Source organism: Citrus sinensis, chromosome 4 (genome assembly GCF_022201045.2).
Source record: "Citrus sinensis cultivar Valencia sweet orange chromosome 4, DVS_A1.0, whole genome shotgun sequence".
In the NCBI taxonomy this organism is placed as follows: domain Eukaryota; kingdom Viridiplantae; phylum Streptophyta; class Magnoliopsida; order Sapindales; family Rutaceae; genus Citrus; species Citrus sinensis.
This window is the reverse complement of record NC_068559.1, coordinates 27857045-27878244: the sequence shown is the minus strand read 5'-3', so window position 1 is coordinate 27878244 and position 21200 is coordinate 27857045. Positions and strand designations below refer to the sequence as shown.

Genomic DNA, 21200 nt, shown 5'->3' with positions numbered 1-21200 from the left:
TAACAAATGGAGCTTCGCAATACCTTGTATTATTAACTTGGTCGCACTGAACCAATTAGTGGCAGAACAGAACGTATAAAATGTATGTATGTACCCTCTCAGAAACACGTGTACATTGACACCATGCAAACGAAAAACCAAATATGTTTACGAGCCCAGTTCAAATTACAATATGCCACGAAACAGACGGCCAATTCCCTGATAATTTTAAAATGCCTCTCTCTTCTATTCTTCTTCACAAACATCGATTTGAATGAACTCCAGATTATGGCAGACACATCAAAATCGGTATTCTGGCAGACGAGTTTACAAACATCAGAACACCCCACAACCAAACTAATGACCTTGAGCTGTAGCCTCGGTATCCTTGAAATTCACCAACTACAAGTTCCATTTGGAAGCTAGTTGAATGTTGTGCGACAGTTTCATGAATTTACAAATAACAAAATGCTATTTTGATGTTTGTGTCGATGGGTCCTCTGTACCACTGCCATGGACCAGCTGGTAAACAATAAAGTTAGTCGGTAATTGTAATCAAGAAGAAAAACACAAGATATAAATACGGAATAGAGGAAAATTTGTTCATACCAAGGAGCCAACTTGCTCATATGCTTCCATTACTTTTGGATCTCCCTCGTCTTCATAGCCAACTTGCAGTACCCGTGGACCATTGACTGACCAAAAGGCTCTCAGGCCAGCTTCCTGACACAAGAAAAGAGTATAGATGCAATGTTTGTTATCACAAAGAAATACAATTACCCAAAAGCATGAATACATGTATGGACACCCATACAGAGTGAAAAGGTCCACATCAGATGGCTACAGCAAGTTTTAATGTACTTGACAACATTCCATTGAAAGAAAATAAGATAAGTTATCATCTGACCTGTAATGTTATCAAGTAAATAGACTCTAGTGCCTGAATACGAATTTCTGGATCATCAACTGGTTCACGCTCGATCCTGAGTGCACTTGCAAGCTCAAGAGGTATTTTTGATGTGTCTTCTTCCTTGTATACCTGGCCAGATGCAACCAGACCAATAGAAAAGAAGTCGTATGTTATATGATTATATGGACAGTAGAACAAGGTTAAAAAACTCTCAAAAATTTCGACAAAGACAGAGAACAGTAGAACTAGTTCAAAGGAAAAAGAGACGATCCAATAAAAGAAATTTTCAAATTAAGCCAAAAGATGAAGACTATCTTCTCAAGACCACTAACGAAGCACTGATCCAGCTAAGTGTTCTTTCAAGTTAATACTTGGAGTAATATTCTGAAGCTGCATCTTATGCAAGCAAGAAACATAGTCTGGAATGACACATATTACTAATATTTCCATATTGGAAAAGAAAAAAAAAATTAACAAAGATCTTATTGATTGTTAAAAAGTCATTAAATAATAAATGAAAAAATATATATATCGATGCCTCTTCTTTCCCCAACTCCCAAGAAAGAGAGGGAGGGAGCAAGTGAGCAAGAAAGAGAGATTGCTTTATTGCATAAATGTCTGAAGGATCAAGAAAATCAACAGAATATAACCTTGTTGCCAGCAACAGGCAGAAGTAGAGCTGGCCAAAGAAACTCTGAAATCAGAAGCAAATTCTGCAGCTGATGCTCAGCTTCAAAACAGCAGTTTCGAATGGTTCCTGAGACCTGCAAGCAGACAGAACCTAAATTTGAGCAAGCTAAGAAGCGGACTAATCAATCTTAACTAAGTTGAATCTGTTTCAATATTATAAACTAGAGTAACCCTTATTACTATTTACTTGATGAGCCAGGTATTCCTCACCATTGCAAGTCACCATGCAGTCAATATAATATTGACTGAAAGCTTAGACAGAGCATGTTCTCATGCATCAATCCTTCTGTATTATCTTTAGGATATCAGAATGGAGTGGAACAAACCTCAAATTAAGCTTGGCTTCTATAACGGAAGGACTAGATTCCTAAAAGAACCAGAGCCAGTCTAAAAAGTCTAAATGTTACTGAGGACAAATAAAGACTACCAAACGACAAGAATTTTCAAATATAACTGACAACACAATATATGATATTTAAAACATCAGTATTGGGGTAGCATTCAAACACGGCTCATGCATTGGTTACAGACAACCTAAAAAACAGAACCTAGACCAGAAAGATGTTCAAGTAGAGACCTACGGCAATTGAACTTCACAAGCTATGTCCTTTTTTTTAAAAAAAAAAACAGCCGTTGCAAATCTATTACAAAAAACATATTTTCCATTCGCACGCCTTATAGCTTTTTTTTCCCCTTAAAACAAAAGTACTTATTCCAGAATCCTCATAAGGAAATCAAAATTGGAAGTAATTTGCCATACATACCCCTTTTTTTCGCAAGTAATTGCTTGAATCAAACTGTCTAACAATCTGCTTCAGTAGTCCTCGTTTTGGATCCAGTAAAATTTTCCTCCCTGCTTCTTTCTTTGATATGTTTACTAGTATAGAACCAACATGTTCAAATGGATCATCTGGTAGGCAGGTGAATTATAAAAATGTCCGACCAGGTTGTCAGAACCAAAAATAATAATAATAATAATTTTTCATGAGAGAAAAAGATATAAAAATCATTGGTAAAAGGAAAGAAAAGAAAATAAAATTTTAGTGCAAATTAGAAAATCTTATAAAGATTATCCTTCTTCTGCTAGTAAGTGTCTGTTTGGTATAACTTATCTAATGGCTATAAGTGCTTATTTAATCTCATACGCTCTTATCAATATTTTTGTTATTATTTGGTTAATTTTTTTAGTAGCGCTTTTGAAGTTTAAATAAGCTATTTTACCTCTACTAGCAAAAACTCAAATTTTGGATTTTTAGGGGTAGAGGTTGAAAAGTTTTTTTTAAATGTTAAAATATCTAAAATATCATCTACTTATTTCATAAATTTTTAATAAAAGCTATCATTGACAGTCAAACAACTAAAATTTTTTGGGTAAAAACTCTATTCGCAAAAGCTCTACTAACAAAATCTCTACTTATATAAGCTCTATTTAAAAAGCTGTATCAAACGGAGCCTAAACTTCATAGAGGAATAACCTAAAAATCAATTGACCATCAGTGCTATGAAATCTTAGCCAATCAAACCCATAACTTGTTCAAGGAAATTTTGATTTTTCAATATTCTAACAATTTTCAGAACTAATACGGTAAGGTCATAAGTAAAATGCATTATTATCACCCAAAAAAATCTCTTAAGGGACAGCCATTGAAACTTGAAACAAAACAATAGGACTCAATGTGATAGGCAACTGGGAACACAATTTTCGTAGGTGTAAAGATAGTATAAATTAGCTACCACAACAAACTCAAACAGAAAGCAGCAAAATTACCGCTAGCTTCACTTGAGGATTGACAAAAGGATCTCACAAGCTTCATAACATACAGTCCTTGTATTTGCTCATCTTCAACCTAACAAACAAGCAAAATCCCAGTATTGATATTGGATATTTAATACAGTGAAAACATCTTAGGGCACATAATAGATTGTGATAGCTTCAAATAAAATGTACATATAAAATCGATAGACTACAAAGGCAATGATGACACAGGACACTAGCATAAAATGAAAAGGAAAGCACCTGAAGCAAGGAAGAGATGCCATAATCCAGTTGTGTAAGATTAACTAGAAGCATAACCAGAAGTCTGGTGATACTTGAATCTGGCTTGTACAACAAATCAATGGCTGTTTTAATCATTCCCATTTGAACCATCTTTCCAGCTAATTCTGAATTCTGTGACAGATTTACAAGAGCTTCAGCAGCAGGTTCAGAGACCTCCTGGAATGTTAACCCACAGTTCCAAAATGGTTAAAACACAATCCTACACATGGATTAACGAATTATACAACCGAACTCAAACAGAATTTGGGGATAAAGCAATCAAAAGAGGTTAAACATCATCAAGATATTAAGCAATTAAAAGCCATTGATTTGCATAATATGAGCACCTTATTTTCACTCAAAAGTCGAGCTAATGATGGCAGAGCAATTTTGGAGTATTTGGAAAGGGACTGCAAGCCATCCTCTGACCCAGTTAATCCTCGAACAATATCGACAGCTGCCTTCTTGACCTGATTTGCTTGCACAAGAAATACTGATTTGTTACAAAATATACCAAAACCAAATTCTCAATGAACCATGTAACTTGTGTCTTATATTCAGGGAAAATTGGTAACGCTTTTCTTTTTTAGCGAATACTATCAAATCAAGAGAATCCAGGTCACAAATTTAACACATGGAATCATTCACCGAACACAGGTAAGATGAAGTTAATTCAATGAAACAGAATGAGATTAGTTTTAGTATCAAACAACAATTTCTTCTAACCGAACTTATTATCTTCCAACAAAAATGCCACGAGAGTTTGATTACCTAGAACAGTACTACGTGATGTTAATCGAAGCAGAGACGCTGTAAGACAATAGCTTAATAAGACTGAAATTAACTCAAACAAAAACAATAATGAGTTGTGCACATGTATTTTCCCGCTATTTCTCTGCAATCAAGTGAAGGGAACTTACCGAAGGCGAAGGAGAACAAAGGAAGTCTAGTAACTCTTCCAGTTCATTCGCCATTGCTGTTGCTGCGCTTCGCTGTTTGCGCAAATTTCGGTTACGAGAGATTTCTAGCAAATATGTTACCAATATTCAGTAATTATGTAAACTATCCCCGTCTTTTTTTTTTGGGGGATATTTATATTTTGCCACCTGATAATTTTTTGACATATTATACCAAATTTTTTTGATATTTACTTTTTCTCACACAATCAGTTTTTATCATTTTACCACTAAACCATTAAAGTTAATAAAATTTTTATCATAAATTATTATAAAATTTTATTTTACACCTAAAATGTGTAAATATAATTTAACATTATAAATTTGAAAAATAAAAAGTAAGTATATATAAAAATAATAATACTTTAATCATTTGGTTATATTATATATCTAAAATAATCAATTAATAAAATTATAAATATTACACCTTGTAAAATTCTTAAAATATTGAATATATTAAAATTCTTAAATTAGCCCCATGACATTAACAATTTATTAATGGAGTCAGCAATTTGATGGTAAAATGATAAAAACTGAAATATTAAGTAGGAAAAAATAACTTTTATAAAACTTTAGTGGTAGAGTGATATGTAAAAAAAATTAGATGGTACAATGATAATATCCCTATTTTTTATTGTGTATTTTAATAATTGATAACAAATTTTTTTTTTATCTTGTTGTCTCAATATAATTGTTATTTTGCAATAATAATAATCTTTATAAATTTAATAATTTTATTTCCTAATTGAATAAATATATTTTTAGATTTTTGCAATATTAATTAGGATATATACGGAATTCCATTAAGTATAAAATTGATTCACAAAATTAAATTTTAAAAGGTACTCATTCCTTACTTTTCAAAATCTACTATTGGTTGGGTTGATTTTAAAAAAAAATTATCAAACACCAAAATGAACTTTTTACTTTTTAAGATCACTTTTAAGAGGATATTGGAGGAATTTATCTTGCTTTTCTTTTATTAAATCCTCATTTTACAATATCACCTAAAAAAATATAGGTTTCTTTTTTATTATTTATGCAAAATTGAAAGTACTATTGTTATTTTTATTGCATTGAGTGTCATGATGATTTCTTATTGTTAAAGTATAATTGTTACTATATGCAGTAAAAATTTGTGTTTTTGTTTATAATTATATCATAAAATTTATTATGTAATTTCGATTTTTTCACTAAAAATTAGTTCTTCAAAGTCATGTTTTGACTAATCATTAAGTATATATAAAAATTGATTGCTTTTATATTTAATTATATATTCCTTCTTTAATTAGGAATCCTCACTTTTAAAAAAATGAGAATGTCAGAAAAATATTTTAAAAAATACATATTTCAATGTATTGGTGACTTTTCTCATTTGTTAGTATATTGAAACTTGTGTTTTTTTAATTTAATAGTGGTATCCTCACTTTGTTAACTTGAAAATATTTTTAATTAAAAAATTATATATATAGTATTGTTAGTTACATTTTTTAATTCAATAATCATTGGGACCTCAATAATTAAGTCCCAACTATTATGTGTTATTTATCTATTGAATTATGAATTTGATAATTAACAAAATTAGTAGTTAATCATCTCATAGACAAAAGTTACAACGTTTATGACTCAATTATTGGGATCCTAGTTAGTATTTCTATTGTTAATTATATTTTCCATTTTTTAAGGACTACAATTTCTTGAAATTAGAGATTGATTTAAATTTAAATTTGTTTCCTTTCAATAAATAATTAAATTTGGATGAGTGCTGCACCTTAAGGGAAAAAAGAATAAAGCTGTGGTATAATTGTAATTATATTTTAAGTAATGGGTAATTATTAGTAATGTTGAACATTAAAGAGGAAAAAGGCAAAAACTGCTATTTATCGTATGAATAAAATAATGCAATAGAGAGGTGCAAATGGAGAAAGAGAGAGTGAATCAGTCGCCCAAACGGCCCACTTTAATCTTGGCCCGCTTTTATCATATGTATCGTATTGGCCAAGAGTTATGGTAATAGCAGTCCGCTAAAATCCTTTTAAACCTTTCCTAATAAAACCTCATTAAATAATTAAAATAAAATTATTGTTATTATTCAATCCATTTGTCTAATAAACAAATAATTTATTTAAAATGGACAAATCATATTTACCATTGAAAAGAAAAATCATTAAATAAAGCAAAATTATTGAGAAGATATTATTGGAAATTGGATGATTTGTCTGTGCATGAAATACCTCATCGCAGTAGATTTGGATTGTGAATATCAGAACTTTTGTAAATTACACAACTGGTCCTTTGCTTTATACATAATAAGACACGGACGGAATCAATTTGTCAAGTTCCCGCGACAATTTTTCTGGCGAGATCTTGAACTTGAAATTTCCGATTCTCAAATCTCAACTTCTTAAAGCCCCTAATTACTTCCGAGTCCCGAACAACTCTGGTTCGAGCTTCGCCTGTAAGTTAATATTATTCTTTTTTAAAATGTTGAAGTTTGAACTAGCACGTTATTTTTGTGCTATGAATGTGAATGCACTGGCGTTTTATTTGTTTATTAACTTAATTATTTTTGTTCTATGATCTGTGAAGTGAAGCACAGTTACTTACATTACGAATTATTATTACTCAAGATTTTGGAAGTGTTTGAAAATCTTAAACAATTGTTTCCAGCAAAACTTGTCACTGATACTGTCATTAGAAACACTTAATTCCGTTTGCAATTACTGATCTCTCTTCATGAACTTCAATAAACTAATTATCGGTATGATTTTTGCTTTTTTTTTTTTTTTGGTTCATGTTTATTAATTCTGATGCAGATGAGCTGGTTTAGTATCATAATTGGAGATTACAAATTATGCCACAATGACTTTCTTGAAGCATAGTACTGAATTGTTCCCTAACAGTTATCGAGCTGTGTCTCGAGGAAAGAGATTTGGTGGATTTTGTAAACTGAGATTTTTGCAGTGGGTGTTTTTGCTCGCCGCACTGTTTTTGACATATTTTGCTACATTTGGCGTGAATATCTTCTCTCATGGTGAGATTAGAGACTCCAATTTGTATAAAGAAAAAGCCCATGTTAATGTGATTCAAAATTACAAATAATTGCTACATGTCACTGCAGGTGATCTGGATAGTAGAGTGCTATTGTTGCGAGAAGTACACCACGGAACTCCTATAGTTGTAAAACAACCATCCAAGCACCGGAAGCAGTGTAAGAGTAGTTTGCTTGCTGTTAGCTCTAAGATTTTGGTTATTTTTGTGTTCCTGGAATTGCTGGAAATTGGAGCCTATCTTGGTTCTCATTATTCGATTCAAACAGTTAGATACTACTGGACTAGGGGAATACTATTGCACCTTGTTGGATTAAGCTGCGTTAATTTCCAATAAAATGATTGAAATGGTTTTAGATCTTGACTTTTTCTGACTGATATTCTTTGTGGTAGTGAAATTCTTAATCTTTTATGATTGTTTGATCCCACTTTTCTGCATTTTTTCTCCTCTAATCTTGCAGACCATCCTTGTGAAATTCGGCTTCTGGATTCAGTTAATGGTCTTGTAGAGCCTAAGGATTTTACAAATTTCACTCAATTTTTGCTAGACTACATTGAAAAAGAAGACAAACCTTTCAGAAGCAACAATTTTGAACCTAGATTTGGAGGACATCAAACCATTCAGGAAAGAGAGAAGTCCTTCTATGCAGCCAATCAAACTCTTCATTGTGGTTTTGTCAAAGGACCGCCTGGACTATCAAGCACTCTTTTCGATTTGGATGAAAACGATAAAGCATACATGAATACCTGTGTGATTGTGGTTTCTTCGTGCATCTTTGGGAGCACTGATTATCTGAGGCGGCCCGATCGCAGAATGGTAAATAAAAAATAGCAATATTCTTTGCATTACATTAGGGATTAGCAAGAAAGCTACTATTTACAGGAGTATTTCGGATATTGAAAACCATTCAATTAAAATGCCCATTGTCCGATAAACTTTCTACTGATATGCAAAAGTAACCTTGAAGTGATCGGTCTTCTTACCGCCCTGCCTCCTCTGTTCCCGCCTGTTCTCATAAATGCAATGCTAAAGAATCTTAGGTATTCCATCGAATAAATATAAATGAGAATGGAATAATATGTTGGAAAACAATTGACTATCAACTTCTGTACTGTTAGTTATTGGTTTTAGAGTATTACAAATGGCTTCTCTCCTTTCAATATATAATGCTACATAATTTTTTTACTCTTTTTTCCCCTGCTTGCTAATCTCACAAACAATTTTTATTTGTGTCAGATCAGTGAATATTCCAAGAAAAATGTTTGTTTTGTTATGTTTGTGGATAAGCAAACACTATCAACATTGTCTTCAGATGGAAATATTCCTAATGATCGAGGATATATGGGTTTGTGGAGAATTGTTGTTGTTAGGAACTTACCATACAAGGACATGCGAAAAACTGGAAAAGTGCCCAAGTTTTTGTCACATCGTCTCTTCCCTTCTTCCAGGTAAGATTTGGTTATCTGGTACATATGCCTTGTTTTCATTTTTCATTCATCTTGTTTTGATCAGTCTTTGGCTAAACATTTTTCTAATATTTAAGAATTAATTATTTCTTAGGTATTCAATTTGGCTCGATAGTAAGTTGCGACTTATTGCTGATCCAATGCTGATCATTGAGTACTTTTTGTGGAGAACAAGATCAGAGTATGCCATTTCAAATCATTATGAACGTCACTGTGTCTGGGAGGAGGTACTTCGGAATAAGCGTCTAAACAAGTACAATCACACGGCTATCGACGAACAATTTGCAGTTTACCAGTCTGATGGCCTAACCGTTTTTGACCCGGAAGATCCTAATACTCCTCTTCCAAGTTGTACGTCTTGGTGTCTTTTCTCTGTTTGGATGCATTTGATTTTATCTCATTTCCTATGAAAGTCAGATGCTAATCTTCTGAATCAACCTGCTTTGCAGATGTTCCTGAAGGTTCTTTTATTATTCGTGCCCATACACCAATGTCAAATTTATTTTCATGTCTCTGGTTTAATGAGGTTGATCGGTTTACTTCTCGTGACCAACTAAGCTTCGCATATACTTACTTGAAGTTGAGGAGAATGAATCCAGATAAACCCTTTCACCTAAATATGTTTAAGGTGACGTACATATAAAAAAAGTTTGTTATTGTTTTATGAGTTTTGAGGTAGTTCTGTAGGAGGACATCGTTAACTTTTACTGTTACACATCAAACACTTTAAAAAACAAATATCACCCTTTGGCGCTAAACAAGTAACAAAATCTTAGTCATTTTCTTTTTTCTTTTGTTACTTCTATACAGGATTGTGAGCGTAGAGCAACGGCAAAGACGCTAAAGCATCGGCTACTGTCATCTCCATCTACTACTTAGTCGATTGAATGAATCAACTCAAGTATGTCAACCAGTCTTTTTCTTTTTCTTTTTAAATTGTGCTTTTCTCTTACTGAACCTGATATACTCCTGAGTCCTGATGCGTCTCTATCCTTCTTTCTTTCTTTCTTTTTTTCTTTTGGGATAAAATCCTACTTTCAGTATGCGTGAAAGCATTACGTTGTCACTTTGACTTTTGAAATTCTGTTTAAACATTCTTCCATAGCAAACATGGACTTTTTTATAGAATTCAACTCCACACTTTATTGCTGTAACTTTACTGCCAAAGGAGAATGAATACTACTCTTAGGTTTAAGTTCCAAGTGGACCTGGAATAATTGCGTGTTAGACCATGGAAACTAAAGGCAGTTGGCAGAAAGATGGTTACCTTGCCCAAATCAATGAATCCTGATGGTTTAATGGTAAAAGATTGGACCTGGAATACTACTCTTAGGAGCATTTTTTCATTCTTTAGTAAGGAAGGGATCAAATGTTTGCAGAGCTTTGATTACGGTCTTCGTTATTTTAGTGAAGGTGTAATAACGGATTTTTGATTGTGCAAAAGTGGGAGAAGAATAATGATGCAAATGGTATTGACTAACCTATTATACTGACTTTAGCCGCCTCACAATGAAACAATTTTTGTTTTTGTTTTCTCTAATTGGAGTTATGCATTTCATCACTCACTAACCACCTGTCTCTAAAGTGCAGCAAAGTTTTTGTTCAGGATCCAGATGCCATGACTGACTATTCCACCTGTGTGGTTTGAAATGAACCAGATCAATGATTTCTCAGATATTCAGTTGATAAGTGAGAGCATGGAGTGAAATGAATATTTAAGGGATTACTGATTTGTTTAACCATAATAATTCTAAAAGCAATACAATTTTTATCTGCTGAGTCTTTGAAGTTTCTGACAGAACTGGCTACACAGAGAATCTACATGAGCTTGAAATAAATGAAGCCTGGGTCAGTTTCTCTATTAGATGTATTGCATAGCTGCTGCAAACAAATAGCCGAAGGCTTTGTTAGTCAGTAACTTCACTACAAAGATGTAAGTAGTTGACCCTACAAAATGATGTTATTGGCACTATATGATCGAAGAAAGAAACAGGAGGGATTATTAATTGCCCTGAGTCAAGGCAGCCAGAAGGGCAGAGCAAAAGTTAAATTTGTTTAAGTTATAATTGTTGGGTGGCCAGTTGATTTGTCAACAAGACTGCAAAGGTAGACCACGCTAGTGGCATCCAGATTACTTCCTCCTCGTAACAAAAGTGTATATGTTCATTTTCTTTGATTTTAATTATTGTTTCTTGGGATTACATTGGGATATAATGGGCAATCCTTTTGGCTTATAACTTTTGGAGGACTGAACAATCCCGATTCTTTCATTTTCTACCCTCTTGTTATCTGTTTGAGAGCAGTCAAATCTTGTTATTAGGATACATGCTACTACAAAGAGCTTATCAATTGACGGATGATTCTGATTAATAATTTCTTTTTTTTATATATAAAAAAAAAAGATCTCCGATTATTATTATTATTATTTTGCTAAACAATCTGAAAGCAGCTCATTTTGTACTTTGTAATTGCTTAATCTGATAATTTCACAATCATACAAAAGTGCTAAGAAAGAATACTTAATGACCAGGAACGTGCATTTGACAATTGTTTTATTGATGTAAATTTTATATTTTTCACTATTAGGTAATGTTAAACTTTTGGCAGCGGAGATAAGTAATGTAAATTGATTGACATTGATTCATCTTTCTATCTGATTTCTTATGGTCTCAGTTTCGAACTTTTATACTCGTAGCACAGCTCACAACAGAAGTTGTTCGTGAGAATCCTGGAATACGAACTAACTGCTTTGCAATTTCACATTTAGCATTTAATGCATTTATCCGGGGGAAATTATCAGCCATATATTCTTAATTGGTCCTGTAGTTAAAAATATTACAATACTTTTAAGTGTATCATTTATTTATCTTAAATTTACAATTTGAAGTTTTTTTAAAACGACATCACTGGGTAATTTTGACATTTATCATGCTAAATAAAAAATAAAAAAATTATCAGCTACCCACTTTAAGTTTACCATATTATAAAAAATACTATAAAATTTGAATTTGTTTAATTTTCAACTCTACATTTGTAATTTATATCAACCATCTATCAAAAATATTAATGGCCGTTTTTAATTAATGACGTCAAAATGATAATTTAGACATTTAATATGTTAAATATAAAAAAGAACATTTTAAAATGTAAAATGACAATTTATTTTTTATAACCAATATTCAATTAAATACACTTCAAAATCTATTTTTTTCCCTGTAAATCCATAAATTATCTAAACACTAGTTCATAAACACACAATCAATCTGATCCTTAAATTCAATTTCATAATTAGAAAAAAAAAAGCTAATTTTTATTTTTATTTTATTATTTAAAAAAGTTATTAGCCACATACCTTTAAATTGTCCTATCATAAAAAATATTGGGGAGCCCCTACGTTACATTCAGTTGTAACTTACACCACTCACATGAACAGTAACATCAGCGTGGGGCCCACATAATGTGTGCGAGTAGTGTAAGTTACATTAAATGTAACTTAGTATTTGCTAAAATATTATAATACTTTCAAATTATATCATTCATTGTACTTATAATCTATATCATTCATCCACTAAATCATTAACTTTCATTATGAAGTAACGACGTCACAAGAGTAATTTAGACATTTAACAGGCAAACTAAATAAAAGTGAAATTATTAGCCATCCACTTTAAATTTACCATGTTATAAAAAATATTATAAAAGTTTAAATTTGTTATATTTTTTCCCATAAGTTTGTGATTTATATCAATCATCAACCAAAATATTAATTGTTGTTTATAATTAATGATGTTATAAGGGTAATTTTGACATTTAATATGCTAAATAAAAAAATAAAATAACAGTTTAAAATATAAAATAAAGACTATTTTTATAATCAATATTCAATTAGATACACTTAAAACTCTATTCATTTTCCCCCGCACAATCACAGTAATTCCATGAACTTCTTAAATCTTAATTCATAAACACATAATCAGTCCAATCTTAAATACGATTTCATATTAGAAAAAGGTAAATTTTATTTTATTTCTATTATATATGTTTCAAAGTAAAAAAAAAAATCATTGAATTTAAGGATAAAATGACTATTTTACTTAAATTCTATTAAATATTCTAAACGGTATTAATGTTTCGGTGGGCGCCTGGGCGGTTGATATAATTTACAAGTTTAGGTTAGAAAATTAAATAAGTTAATTTTTTTTAATATTTTTAATAATAGGATAAACTTAAGAAGGTATATGGCTAATAATTTTACTACGTTAATTTTTTATGAATCTAACGATTAAGTAAATGAATAATATAAATTATAAATTTAAGATAGATGAATGATATAATTTAAAAGTATTGTTTATAACGGAGCAATTTAAAAATATATGCCCTTTTATTTACTGAGGACTTGAAGTGTTCAAAACACAATTAAATTGCACTACATTAGCACCCTTTTTATCGTGACAAAACAATTTTTTTTTTCTTTTTTTCCCCTCGTTTAAAAGTAAACAAGCTTCGTTTTTCTTTTGCTCTAAATTCCTCAACAATCGAGAGGGAGAAACGAAAATCTGTCATTTTGCGCTCTCGTAGACAGTGAGAGAAAAACTCTTAAAAAATAAATACCGAATTGAAGAGAAATTCACGATCACAGCATCGCATAGAACTGACTTCTTGTGGAAAGATTTTTTTTTGCTCAGAAAAATGGAAGCTTGTCTCAGCAAATGCTGTCGCGGAAATTCTCTTCTCAAAGCCCTGAAGATGAAACCTCTCCGTTTCAATATTTCAAACACACTTCGTTGCTCTTACATGCCTCTTCACTCTGGTTAGTCAGTCTCCTCTCGAGCAAATTGCGATCACTATACTCATTAACTAAAATTCGCATTGGTTCTTTCTATATGTGACCCAAAAATGACTCTTTTTTTGCCCCCTATTTATAATAGGAGTGGGAAAGTCTGTTAAAAAAGCGTATGATGCATTGTTGTTGGATGCTGGTGGGACCCTTTTGCAGTTGGCAGAGCCTGTTGAAGAGACTTATGCCTCCATTGCCAGAAAATACGGTTAGTTTAAGATCTCAAGAGCTTATACTTGCGAAGCTCAACAATAGGGTTAGAATTTAAAAAAAAAAAAGGGTATTCTGTTCGTTACATGACTTTTGATAGTTACTGATTCCAAGCTTTATTTGTCTTTGTATGATTTAATTTATGGTTTTGCTGTTGGTGTTTGGTTTAATGTGGTAAAACTTTTGCCCTTTTTCAGGTTTGAATGTGGATTCAGCTGATATAAAGAAAGGATTTAGGAAAGCTTTTGCTGCTCCATGGCCTGAGAAGCTCCGTTATGAGGTCAACTGTATTTCTTTCTTTTGGTGTTCATTCCTTCTTTAATTTCTATTTTTTTACTTTTTACTTTTTATTTGTGTTACTATGTTGATTTTTGATTTTCCCTAAGCGAAGTTTTGATTCTTTACTTATGTTTATCAATATGCTCTAGAATTTGTGTGAGGTTATCTGGTTTGTGATTGTGCTTTGTGGTTATGATTTGTGGAGTTTTTAGAATAATATTAATACAATTTACAAAATTAAACTACTTTGATCTCCAAGTGCAATATATATATATATATATTTGCTGCTCTGCTGCTGCCACTGGAATATTTATTGTTTTCTCATCATGAGTAGGCTTATCTTCACCAATTTTTCCCAGACTATCCCTTCTGTTGTGCATCAGAAGTTTTGACTGAAGCGAAAGCCTATATAATGTTTTCATCTTTTCTCTTGTTGATAGGGAGATGGAAGACCATTTTGGAGACTTGTTGTTTCTGAAGCCACTGGTTGCACCAATGATGATTATTTTGAAGAAGTCTACGAGGTGAGTTTTTATGAGACTTATGTTCTTACTTTTCTCATTCCTAAATTATCTTTGTAAGTGAAAGAATGTTCAGGACTACTTGAAACTGGTAGTAATTTCTGAAACTGCTGAGACTATAAAAAATTTAATTCAGAGTTGAAGTAATCTACCATTAGCTGCTTTATTCAGTATTATGCAAAGGGAGAAGTGTGGCATCTTCCACATGGAGCTTACCAATCGATTTTACTTCTCAAGGATGCTGGAGGTCATATGAATCAAGTATTCTTCTTTATTTTCTCACTGCAAATGATTTTCAAACACATCACTCTGACTTTTCTTTCATTATTTCTGAGTAGTTAAAGTGGCTGTTGTATCCAATTTTGATACCCGACTAAGGAAGCTATTGAAAGACCTCAATGTTATAGATCTGTAAGCATCGGATCTTCTTTCCAGTTTTCTGTCACTCACTTTCAAGTATTGGGCTATTGTTTTTCATGCATGGGATATTCATCAGAGGAAGCTTGTACTTCAGAGCATTAATCTGTGTAACTTTGTTCCTACATCTTTGTGGGCACAGTATGCAGCGTTCATTGTGCTGTCTGGTGAAAAATTACAATCCTCTAATTTGGAGTCTGAGGTTTTATCACTTTCTTTGTGGAGCTAATTGGTTCTTTTCTTGTGATGTTAATAAGTATATAATGCTCATAAAAGAAATTGTGAAGTATTGTTTCTGACTTCCATCATTTAACCCCCCCTCTAATTGAGGCAGCATATGACCATAGAGGCACTTTCTTTGCTGTTGGACTTTCACTATACAATATGTGATTTCTCTGCTCACCTAAGCAAGAGAAGCCAAACATGCAATTTTGTCTTTAATTGAAGGCTTTTTTCCTTGGTTTTCTTTCAGATTTGATGCTGTGGTTATATCTTCAGAGGTAGGATGTGAAAAACCGGATCCAAGGATATTTAAAGCTGCTTTAGGTTTGTGTTGTAATACCAATTCCAAAAGTTTGTTTGTTTTTTCATGTTACTTTTTTCTTTTCTCTTTTTTGGAATAAAAATAACTTCCAGAGGATCAGATTGATGATCTGGAAGAAATGTTAAGAGTAAATCACTGATCATCATAGCTAATAGTATGGGATCCAGCATTCAAAATCTACTTTCATGATTATGATGTGACTGCCTATTTTGCTGTCTTTTAGTCTTGTTTAATTGCATGGAGAAGGAACATCTGAGCATGGCTTTCAGCTTTCTTGCAGCGTTATGCCATCACCCCTTTTCATGGTGGGGGCTTATGATGATGTTTGAAAGTTAAAATTGTCCTGCACATGATTTCTTTATTGGCCCATAGTTTGTTTCAATGCCTAAGATACATGTCTGGCAATAATGCTGAAACAACCTTATTGAGAAAACTCTGTGCATTTTTTAGATCAAATGAGCGTAGAGGCTAGCAGGACTGTACATATTGGAGATGATGAAAAAGCAGACAAGCAGGGGGCTAATTCCCTTGGGATTGATTGCTGGTCAGTACCTTGCAGACTTATACAAACACCTCATTAGGTGGATATGTTTTGCTGGATGCATTTACTGTCTTTGTTTCGAGATGTATACATAATCATTACTTTTAAACATCATCAGGCACTGCATCATTTTCTTCCTAGGATTTAAGCCGACAATGACATGATGTTTAAGAAAGATGAGAATAGGTGTTATTGTCTAAATTTGATATCTTGTGCTCCATACTGACTATTGATGTGAATAAGCAGGTTGTGGGGAATAGATGTGAAGACATTCTCAGACGTCCAAAACCGCATCCTTATCACAGAATAATGGATCCCAATAAATTAAGAATAATGCTTGAGACATTCTTTGTTGCGATTTCAGGTTCAATCTTTTTTGTTCGGTGTATTTAGGTAGAATATGCATTTGATCTCAATAGTTGCTTGTATATTCTCAAAACCTTTTTGAAACAATTGACTACGTTGTAATAATGGTGATCGTGGCTCTTTATTTGCAAGTGCTTATGTAGTTGTATTACTACTCTAAAGGAGCATGCTATATATAACATTGTTTGTCTTTTTTTCTAATATTAATTACACATCAGATTACTGTATTGCACAAATATTTGCAACTGCTATTATAACAGACATTACACTTATATTTACAATCAAATATATATAATTTGGACTTACATTACACAACAGATTAATGTATTGTGTAGATATTTACACTGCTATTATAGCAAATATTATATTGATATTTACAATCAAATATATATAATTGAGATTTATATTAATTATTACATTAAATTCAATGAAGTACATGTCCAGACGAGAGATGTTTATGTTCTACTCGCATTTTGTAAGAGAGAATAATTTATAAATATTTTTTCCTTCACAATACTTTTGTGGGGAGTTTGAACCCGCACCCCAACCACATCGGCCAAAGGCTAGTGGCATTGTTTGTCAGTTAGATGCCATTATAATAAACGATCATCATGTAGCGTCCCAAGGAAACAACCTTAGAGAGGCCTGCGTTTCAAGTCCTTGGGACTCTCACAAACATCGGAGTGAAATTATTGTAAATTGTGTTTATTGTGGATAACCACCATCTGATCACGATGCCGTCTTCCCTTTTCCACGCTGATTAAGCAAGAAGCTACTAAATGGTGAAGACATCTCCATATTCTCTGTAGTGCTTAAGAGTCACAATTCATCAAACTTCCCGTTGTCATGCCTTTGGAATTATCTAAAAAAATATTTCTTTGGAACATTCTATATATCATTAAGAACTCATGATTTTCTCAGAATTATTTACGGAGAGCAAAATGGATCAATTTGATGGCAGACTTAGTACGTATGCAACTAAAACCTGATAAAACAATTGTAACAAAAGAGGGGAAACTGGAAAATAACGGGTATCATTGAAACCAAACTGAGATTGCAGAATTTGTAAAACAATTTTCGACTTACCAACTAACGTACAAATTGAATTGTTTGTGCTAAACTTTCCTCAAGAAACAAGTAATCTTCTCATGCCAATCTTTAGGCAAGATACCGATACAATTTTCTGTCTACATTATCCCTCTCCAAGAAATCCCTTTCAATGAGGGACTCAATCCGTTTTTTAATCTCCGTGGGGTTTGCCAGAAACCGTGACTGCAACTGCTTTGTGACCTCAGCAATTATGTTGTTATGATCGAGTACTCTCCTTGATTTCATGATTCTAACGATGGCAGCTTCAATCTGAGGCTTCCTGTCCTCCTCCACTCTTTGCCGAGTTTCCTGTTTCTCTGGTTCTGACTCCTTTTGTGCAACCACAGTTCCTATCTTTACCTTATAGAATTTGCTCGTGAACTTGTCATTGACAAAGAATGCATCATCTTCACCAATGTCTTTACTCATGGGTTCTTTCCGAAGAACATTCTTCCCCCTCACACAAGCCAGAGATTGCAGGCACCTTTTCAAGTCTGAAGCAGGAATCTCTGTTGCCTGCTCTATTTCCCGGTAGCTAAGCCGATCAGCGTTGTTAAACAGCATGAGAACACACATTTGGTATGTGGAGACATTCAGCTCATGCTTCTGACCTTTACCAAAGGTTGCCTTTATATCTGCTGAGCCCATGTTGGTTTGCCAGGACAATCTCCGACCAGTATGAGTTCCAAGGTAGTATGATCTAAATTTCTCACACAGAGCTGACATTTCGGCTGGCAGGTTGCAAGTAACACTAGGCTGGGTGGGCCAAGATCCAGTTGTCAAAACCTGGACAACCAGTGTGCGGCTGTCCCCTAGCTCAGGATGGCTTGCATAAAATTCGTGCATTGTATCTTGGGAGGTCTTCATGTCTGTAAACATGCCTTCTAATTTTGAAGTAAATTGGTAACCACATTCAGTCTTCAGCTTGACTATGAGACTTCTCTCTGCATCATCAGAGACAGTTTTTCCTGACAAAAGCCGCTTAGCTAAATGTTGCTTGTAGTACTTTTCAAATACATCTTTCTCCTGCAAGTAGCGGAACAGCATCATTACTTTGTCTAGAATAGTCTCCACATCCTCCTCGCTAACTCCTTTCAGACCTTTGCGAAGTTTATCATCCACAAACAATGATATGAACTCTGGTGAACGCGGATTCAAATTAATGAAATATTCAAAAGAGGAATTTAAAGCATTCTGGAATGTCTTGTCATTGTTGAACGCTGAACTAATAATATTATCGTATTTGTCCTTTTCATCCAACAGCCGCTGCACAAATTCAACCGGATCCTTCAATCTTTCTGGATCAGTAACTAGCTGCTTACCAGTCTCCCTAAGATGAGATGTCATGACTTCTCGTATTGTTAAGAGACCACTGGGAACCCTACGGAATAAGTTGTACATTCTTCCCAAATCTTCATATTTATCATCCAGGAGCATATTTACCAAACCTGAATTATCCATGTGAACTAGTCTTGGCATGTGGTTTGCAATCATCTCTTTCTCCACCACATTAGTAATCTTGGCTTCACTCTTGGCATCCAAGTAGTGGGTCACTCTCTCCATTTCTTCATTTAGACGTCTCTCTGCTTTCTTCAGATATTCCCCACAGTCACAACACTCGATAAACTTCTGAGATTCAACCTTATAAAACTCGGCAGACACCTCAAGAAATGGTTTCTCAAAATCTTCTTGGTAAACAGAGGGACCTAAATCCATTAGCATCTTAATTATATTCCTCATCAACCCCCTATTTATAACTTCACCAGTCCTTTCTCTGTGAACAAGTTCAAGAAGTGTATTCAAAAGTCTCGTCTGAATTTTGTTGGAGCGCACAATGTTATCCCTCCACAGATTCAGTCCAAGCTCATGAACAGGGGTTTTATGCGTACTTGGAATATAAGTCCTGTCCATGTACATCAATATGTCTCGGATCATTTGCAATGCCTTATTATGGTCATTCCATTTCCTGTTCAGCTCTTCCAGAAACGAACCTCCCTGAGCAGCTTCAATCGATTTTGATATTTCCTTCAGATGCAAAGTCATGGTCGAAACAAGTCCGGAGTACAACTTTTCACCAAATTTGTGCAGCACCATATTGTAGGCATTTCTGAATTAAAGCAAAAAACATAACGTAAACAGGAGCTCTTGAATTAAGATAGAAGAAGCACGGAATGCAGGCAGACACAGAATTAGAATATGCCAATCACGCATAGGATCATTGAGCATAACCCCGACCAAACTTGACGTTAAAAGCTAACAAACAATTCAAGCAGATTAACTCTTAAACATACGGCACCCAAGAACTACTTCTAGCATGACTCATACAGCCAATCTACCAGAAGAATATAATTAAAGAAAAGAACAAATGAGAGACAGCAAGAACATCTCTCAGAAATGAATTCGGTCAGATTTTACACCACAATGATGTTGGCCGCTATTTTACATTTATTCGAAAAACTCCTGATCCGGTGGGAACGAGTCAGGGGCACTCAATATGCGGCAGCACAACATTTTACTATAACAATCATAAGCACATAACAAATCTTGCTAGAACGAATTTACCACACCGCCAGTACTCCATACTAACAGTTTCAAGAAAACACTATAGAATGCTAAACTATCTGATCAACAATCAATACTAAATTTGCAGCAAATCATCAAATTACTTACTACAAAAGAATTGATAACACCTCCTTAACAAGTCTGTACACTAACTAGTCTAGCGTATGTCCGTCTGAAACAATGAACATACATAAAGCCGCAATATATATATATATATATATATATATATGTAAAATAAAAATAATTCCAATCAAGCAGCCGAAATGAAGAATAGCATTAAGAAAAGTGATCAAACTTGAAAAGAAAAAAAAGAAACAGAGAGTTGTGTAAAATAGTAAAGCAGCAGATAACAAAACCTGTAAAGCTCTTCAAAACTGAGGCCACTAGCATTGTGATTATAAATCTCGTGAATCGCATGCTCCAGAATCTTCCACGTCTTCTCTGCGTATTTCGGATCCACTACGACTCGATGCTTGAAAGCCTCAATTTGAAAGTTCCTCTTCTTCTGATTACTCATATTTCTAAATAAAAATTATGATCCAAGAATCTGAAGATAATATTCTTTCTTTCTTTTTAATTCTTAATCTGACGGTAATACAGAAAGATCAGAATCAGACGGAGATAACTGAAGATTAAGAGAGTGGGGCTAGGGTTCGAAAACGGACAAGGGAAGGGAGCGGAGCGAGCCGAGATTAAAAAAGAGGATATCAAAACAGGGACGTAATCATTTGATTTGGAGGGATA

At 33.4% G+C, this 21200-nt stretch overlaps 4 protein-coding genes across 17 annotated transcripts; 2 read left to right on the top strand and 2 right to left on the bottom strand.

Annotated features, from left to right (window-relative positions):
* Positions 1 to 13: 13 nt before the first annotated feature.
* On the bottom strand, positions 14 to 4699 carry LOC102619817 (uncharacterized). Of its 2 annotated transcripts, none has more exons than XM_006483102.4 (9): positions 4538 to 4699; positions 3965 to 4087; positions 3597 to 3794; positions 3348 to 3426; positions 2344 to 2489; positions 1540 to 1653; positions 887 to 1018; positions 589 to 702; positions 14 to 501 (listed from the first exon to the last, which is right to left on the bottom strand). In XM_006483102.4, exons 1-9 carry the CDS (start codon positions 4589 to 4591, stop codon positions 451 to 453), a joined length of 1011 nt encoding a protein of 336 aa, XP_006483165.1. In that variant the 5' UTR covers positions 4592 to 4699; the 3' UTR covers positions 14 to 450. The 2 variants fall into 2 exon arrangements, with proteins under 2 accessions (XP_006483165.1, XP_024957144.1); XM_025101376.2 differs by having other exon boundaries at positions 2344 to 2456.
* Positions 4700 to 6793: 2094 nt separating this feature from the next.
* LOC102620091 (probable hexosyltransferase MUCI70) lies at positions 6794 to 11472 on the top strand. 12 transcript variants are annotated; one of them, XR_008054284.1, is made up of 10 exons: positions 6794 to 7031; positions 7390 to 7607; positions 7695 to 7784; positions 8085 to 8440; positions 8861 to 9072; positions 9185 to 9441; positions 9540 to 9718; positions 9901 to 9991; positions 10499 to 10559; positions 10681 to 11472. XR_008054284.1 is itself a non-coding variant. In XM_006483107.4 (9 exons), the coding sequence occupies exons 2-8, from the start codon at positions 7436 to 7438 to the stop codon at positions 9967 to 9969; spliced, it is 1335 nt and encodes a 444-aa protein (XP_006483170.1). In that variant the 5' UTR covers positions 6794 to 7031; positions 7390 to 7435; the 3' UTR covers positions 9970 to 9991; positions 10676 to 11472. The 12 variants fall into 12 exon arrangements, 6 of the variants coding, with proteins under 6 accessions (XP_006483170.1, XP_052296116.1, XP_006483167.1 ...); XR_008054283.1 differs by having other exon boundaries at positions 6795 to 7031; positions 9901 to 10391; XR_003066525.2 differs by having other exon boundaries at positions 6795 to 7031; positions 9901 to 10391; positions 10676 to 11472.
* A 2088-nt stretch (positions 11473 to 13560) lies between these two features.
* LOC102621407 (uncharacterized) lies at positions 13561 to 17006 on the top strand. Of its 2 annotated transcripts, none has more exons than XM_006483109.4 (9): positions 13561 to 13900; positions 14019 to 14135; positions 14335 to 14417; positions 14857 to 14940; positions 15096 to 15198; positions 15276 to 15348; positions 15827 to 15900; positions 16349 to 16442; positions 16686 to 17006. In XM_006483109.4, exons 1-9 carry the CDS (start codon positions 13780 to 13782, stop codon positions 16747 to 16749), a joined length of 813 nt encoding a protein of 270 aa, XP_006483172.1. In that variant the 5' UTR covers positions 13561 to 13779; the 3' UTR covers positions 16750 to 17006. The 2 variants fall into 2 exon arrangements, with proteins under 2 accessions (XP_006483172.1, XP_006483173.1); XM_006483110.4 differs by having other exon boundaries at positions 13565 to 13900; positions 15109 to 15184.
* An 817-nt stretch (positions 17007 to 17823) lies between these two features.
* Positions 17824 to 21200, bottom strand: LOC102622384 (cullin-3A). Its single transcript, XM_006483113.3, has 2 exons — positions 20813 to 21200; positions 17824 to 20001 (listed from the first exon to the last, which is right to left on the bottom strand). Exons 1-2 carry the CDS (start codon positions 20971 to 20973, stop codon positions 17964 to 17966), a joined length of 2199 nt encoding a protein of 732 aa, XP_006483176.1. The 5' UTR covers positions 20974 to 21200; the 3' UTR covers positions 17824 to 17963.

Excerpts from the sequence above, each read along its gene's own strand:
- LOC102622384 (XM_006483113.3), bottom strand. The coding sequence starts at position 20,973 with ATGAGTAATCAGAAGAAGAGGAACTTTCAAATTGAGGCTTTCAAGCAT. Across the intron at positions 20,002-20,812 it reads AGTTTTGAAGAGCTTTACAG|AAATGCCTACAATATGGTGC; the intron begins GTTTTGTTATCT and ends GCTTTAATTCAG.
- LOC102620091 (XM_006483107.4), top strand. The coding sequence starts at position 7,436 with ATGACTTTCTTGAAGCATAGTACTGAATTGTTCCCTAACAGTTATCGA. Across the intron at positions 8,441-8,860 it reads GGCGGCCCGATCGCAGAATG|ATCAGTGAATATTCCAAGAA; the intron begins GTAAATAAAAAA and ends TATTTGTGTCAG. Across the intron at positions 9,073-9,184 it reads CGTCTCTTCCCTTCTTCCAG|GTATTCAATTTGGCTCGATA; the intron begins GTAAGATTTGGT and ends ATTATTTCTTAG.
- LOC102621407 (XM_006483109.4), top strand. The coding sequence starts at position 13,780 with ATGGAAGCTTGTCTCAGCAAATGCTGTCGCGGAAATTCTCTTCTCAAA. Across the intron at positions 14,941-15,095 it reads ATTTTGAAGAAGTCTACGAG|CTGCTTTATTCAGTATTATG; the intron begins GTGAGTTTTTAT and ends ATCTACCATTAG. Across the intron at positions 15,901-16,348 it reads GATATTTAAAGCTGCTTTAG|ATCAAATGAGCGTAGAGGCT; the intron begins GTTTGTGTTGTA and ends TGCATTTTTTAG.
- LOC102619817 (XM_006483102.4), bottom strand. The coding sequence starts at position 4,591 with ATGGCGAATGAACTGGAAGAGTTACTAGACTTCCTTTGTTCTCCTTCG. Across the intron at positions 4,088-4,537 it reads TTTGTTCTCCTTCGCCTTCG|GTCAAGAAGGCAGCTGTCGA; the intron begins GTAAGTTCCCTT and ends CAAGCAAATCAG. Across the intron at positions 502-588 it reads ATGAGCAAGTTGGCTCCTTG|CTGGTCCATGGCAGTGGTAC; the intron begins GTATGAACAAAT and ends ATTGTTTACCAG.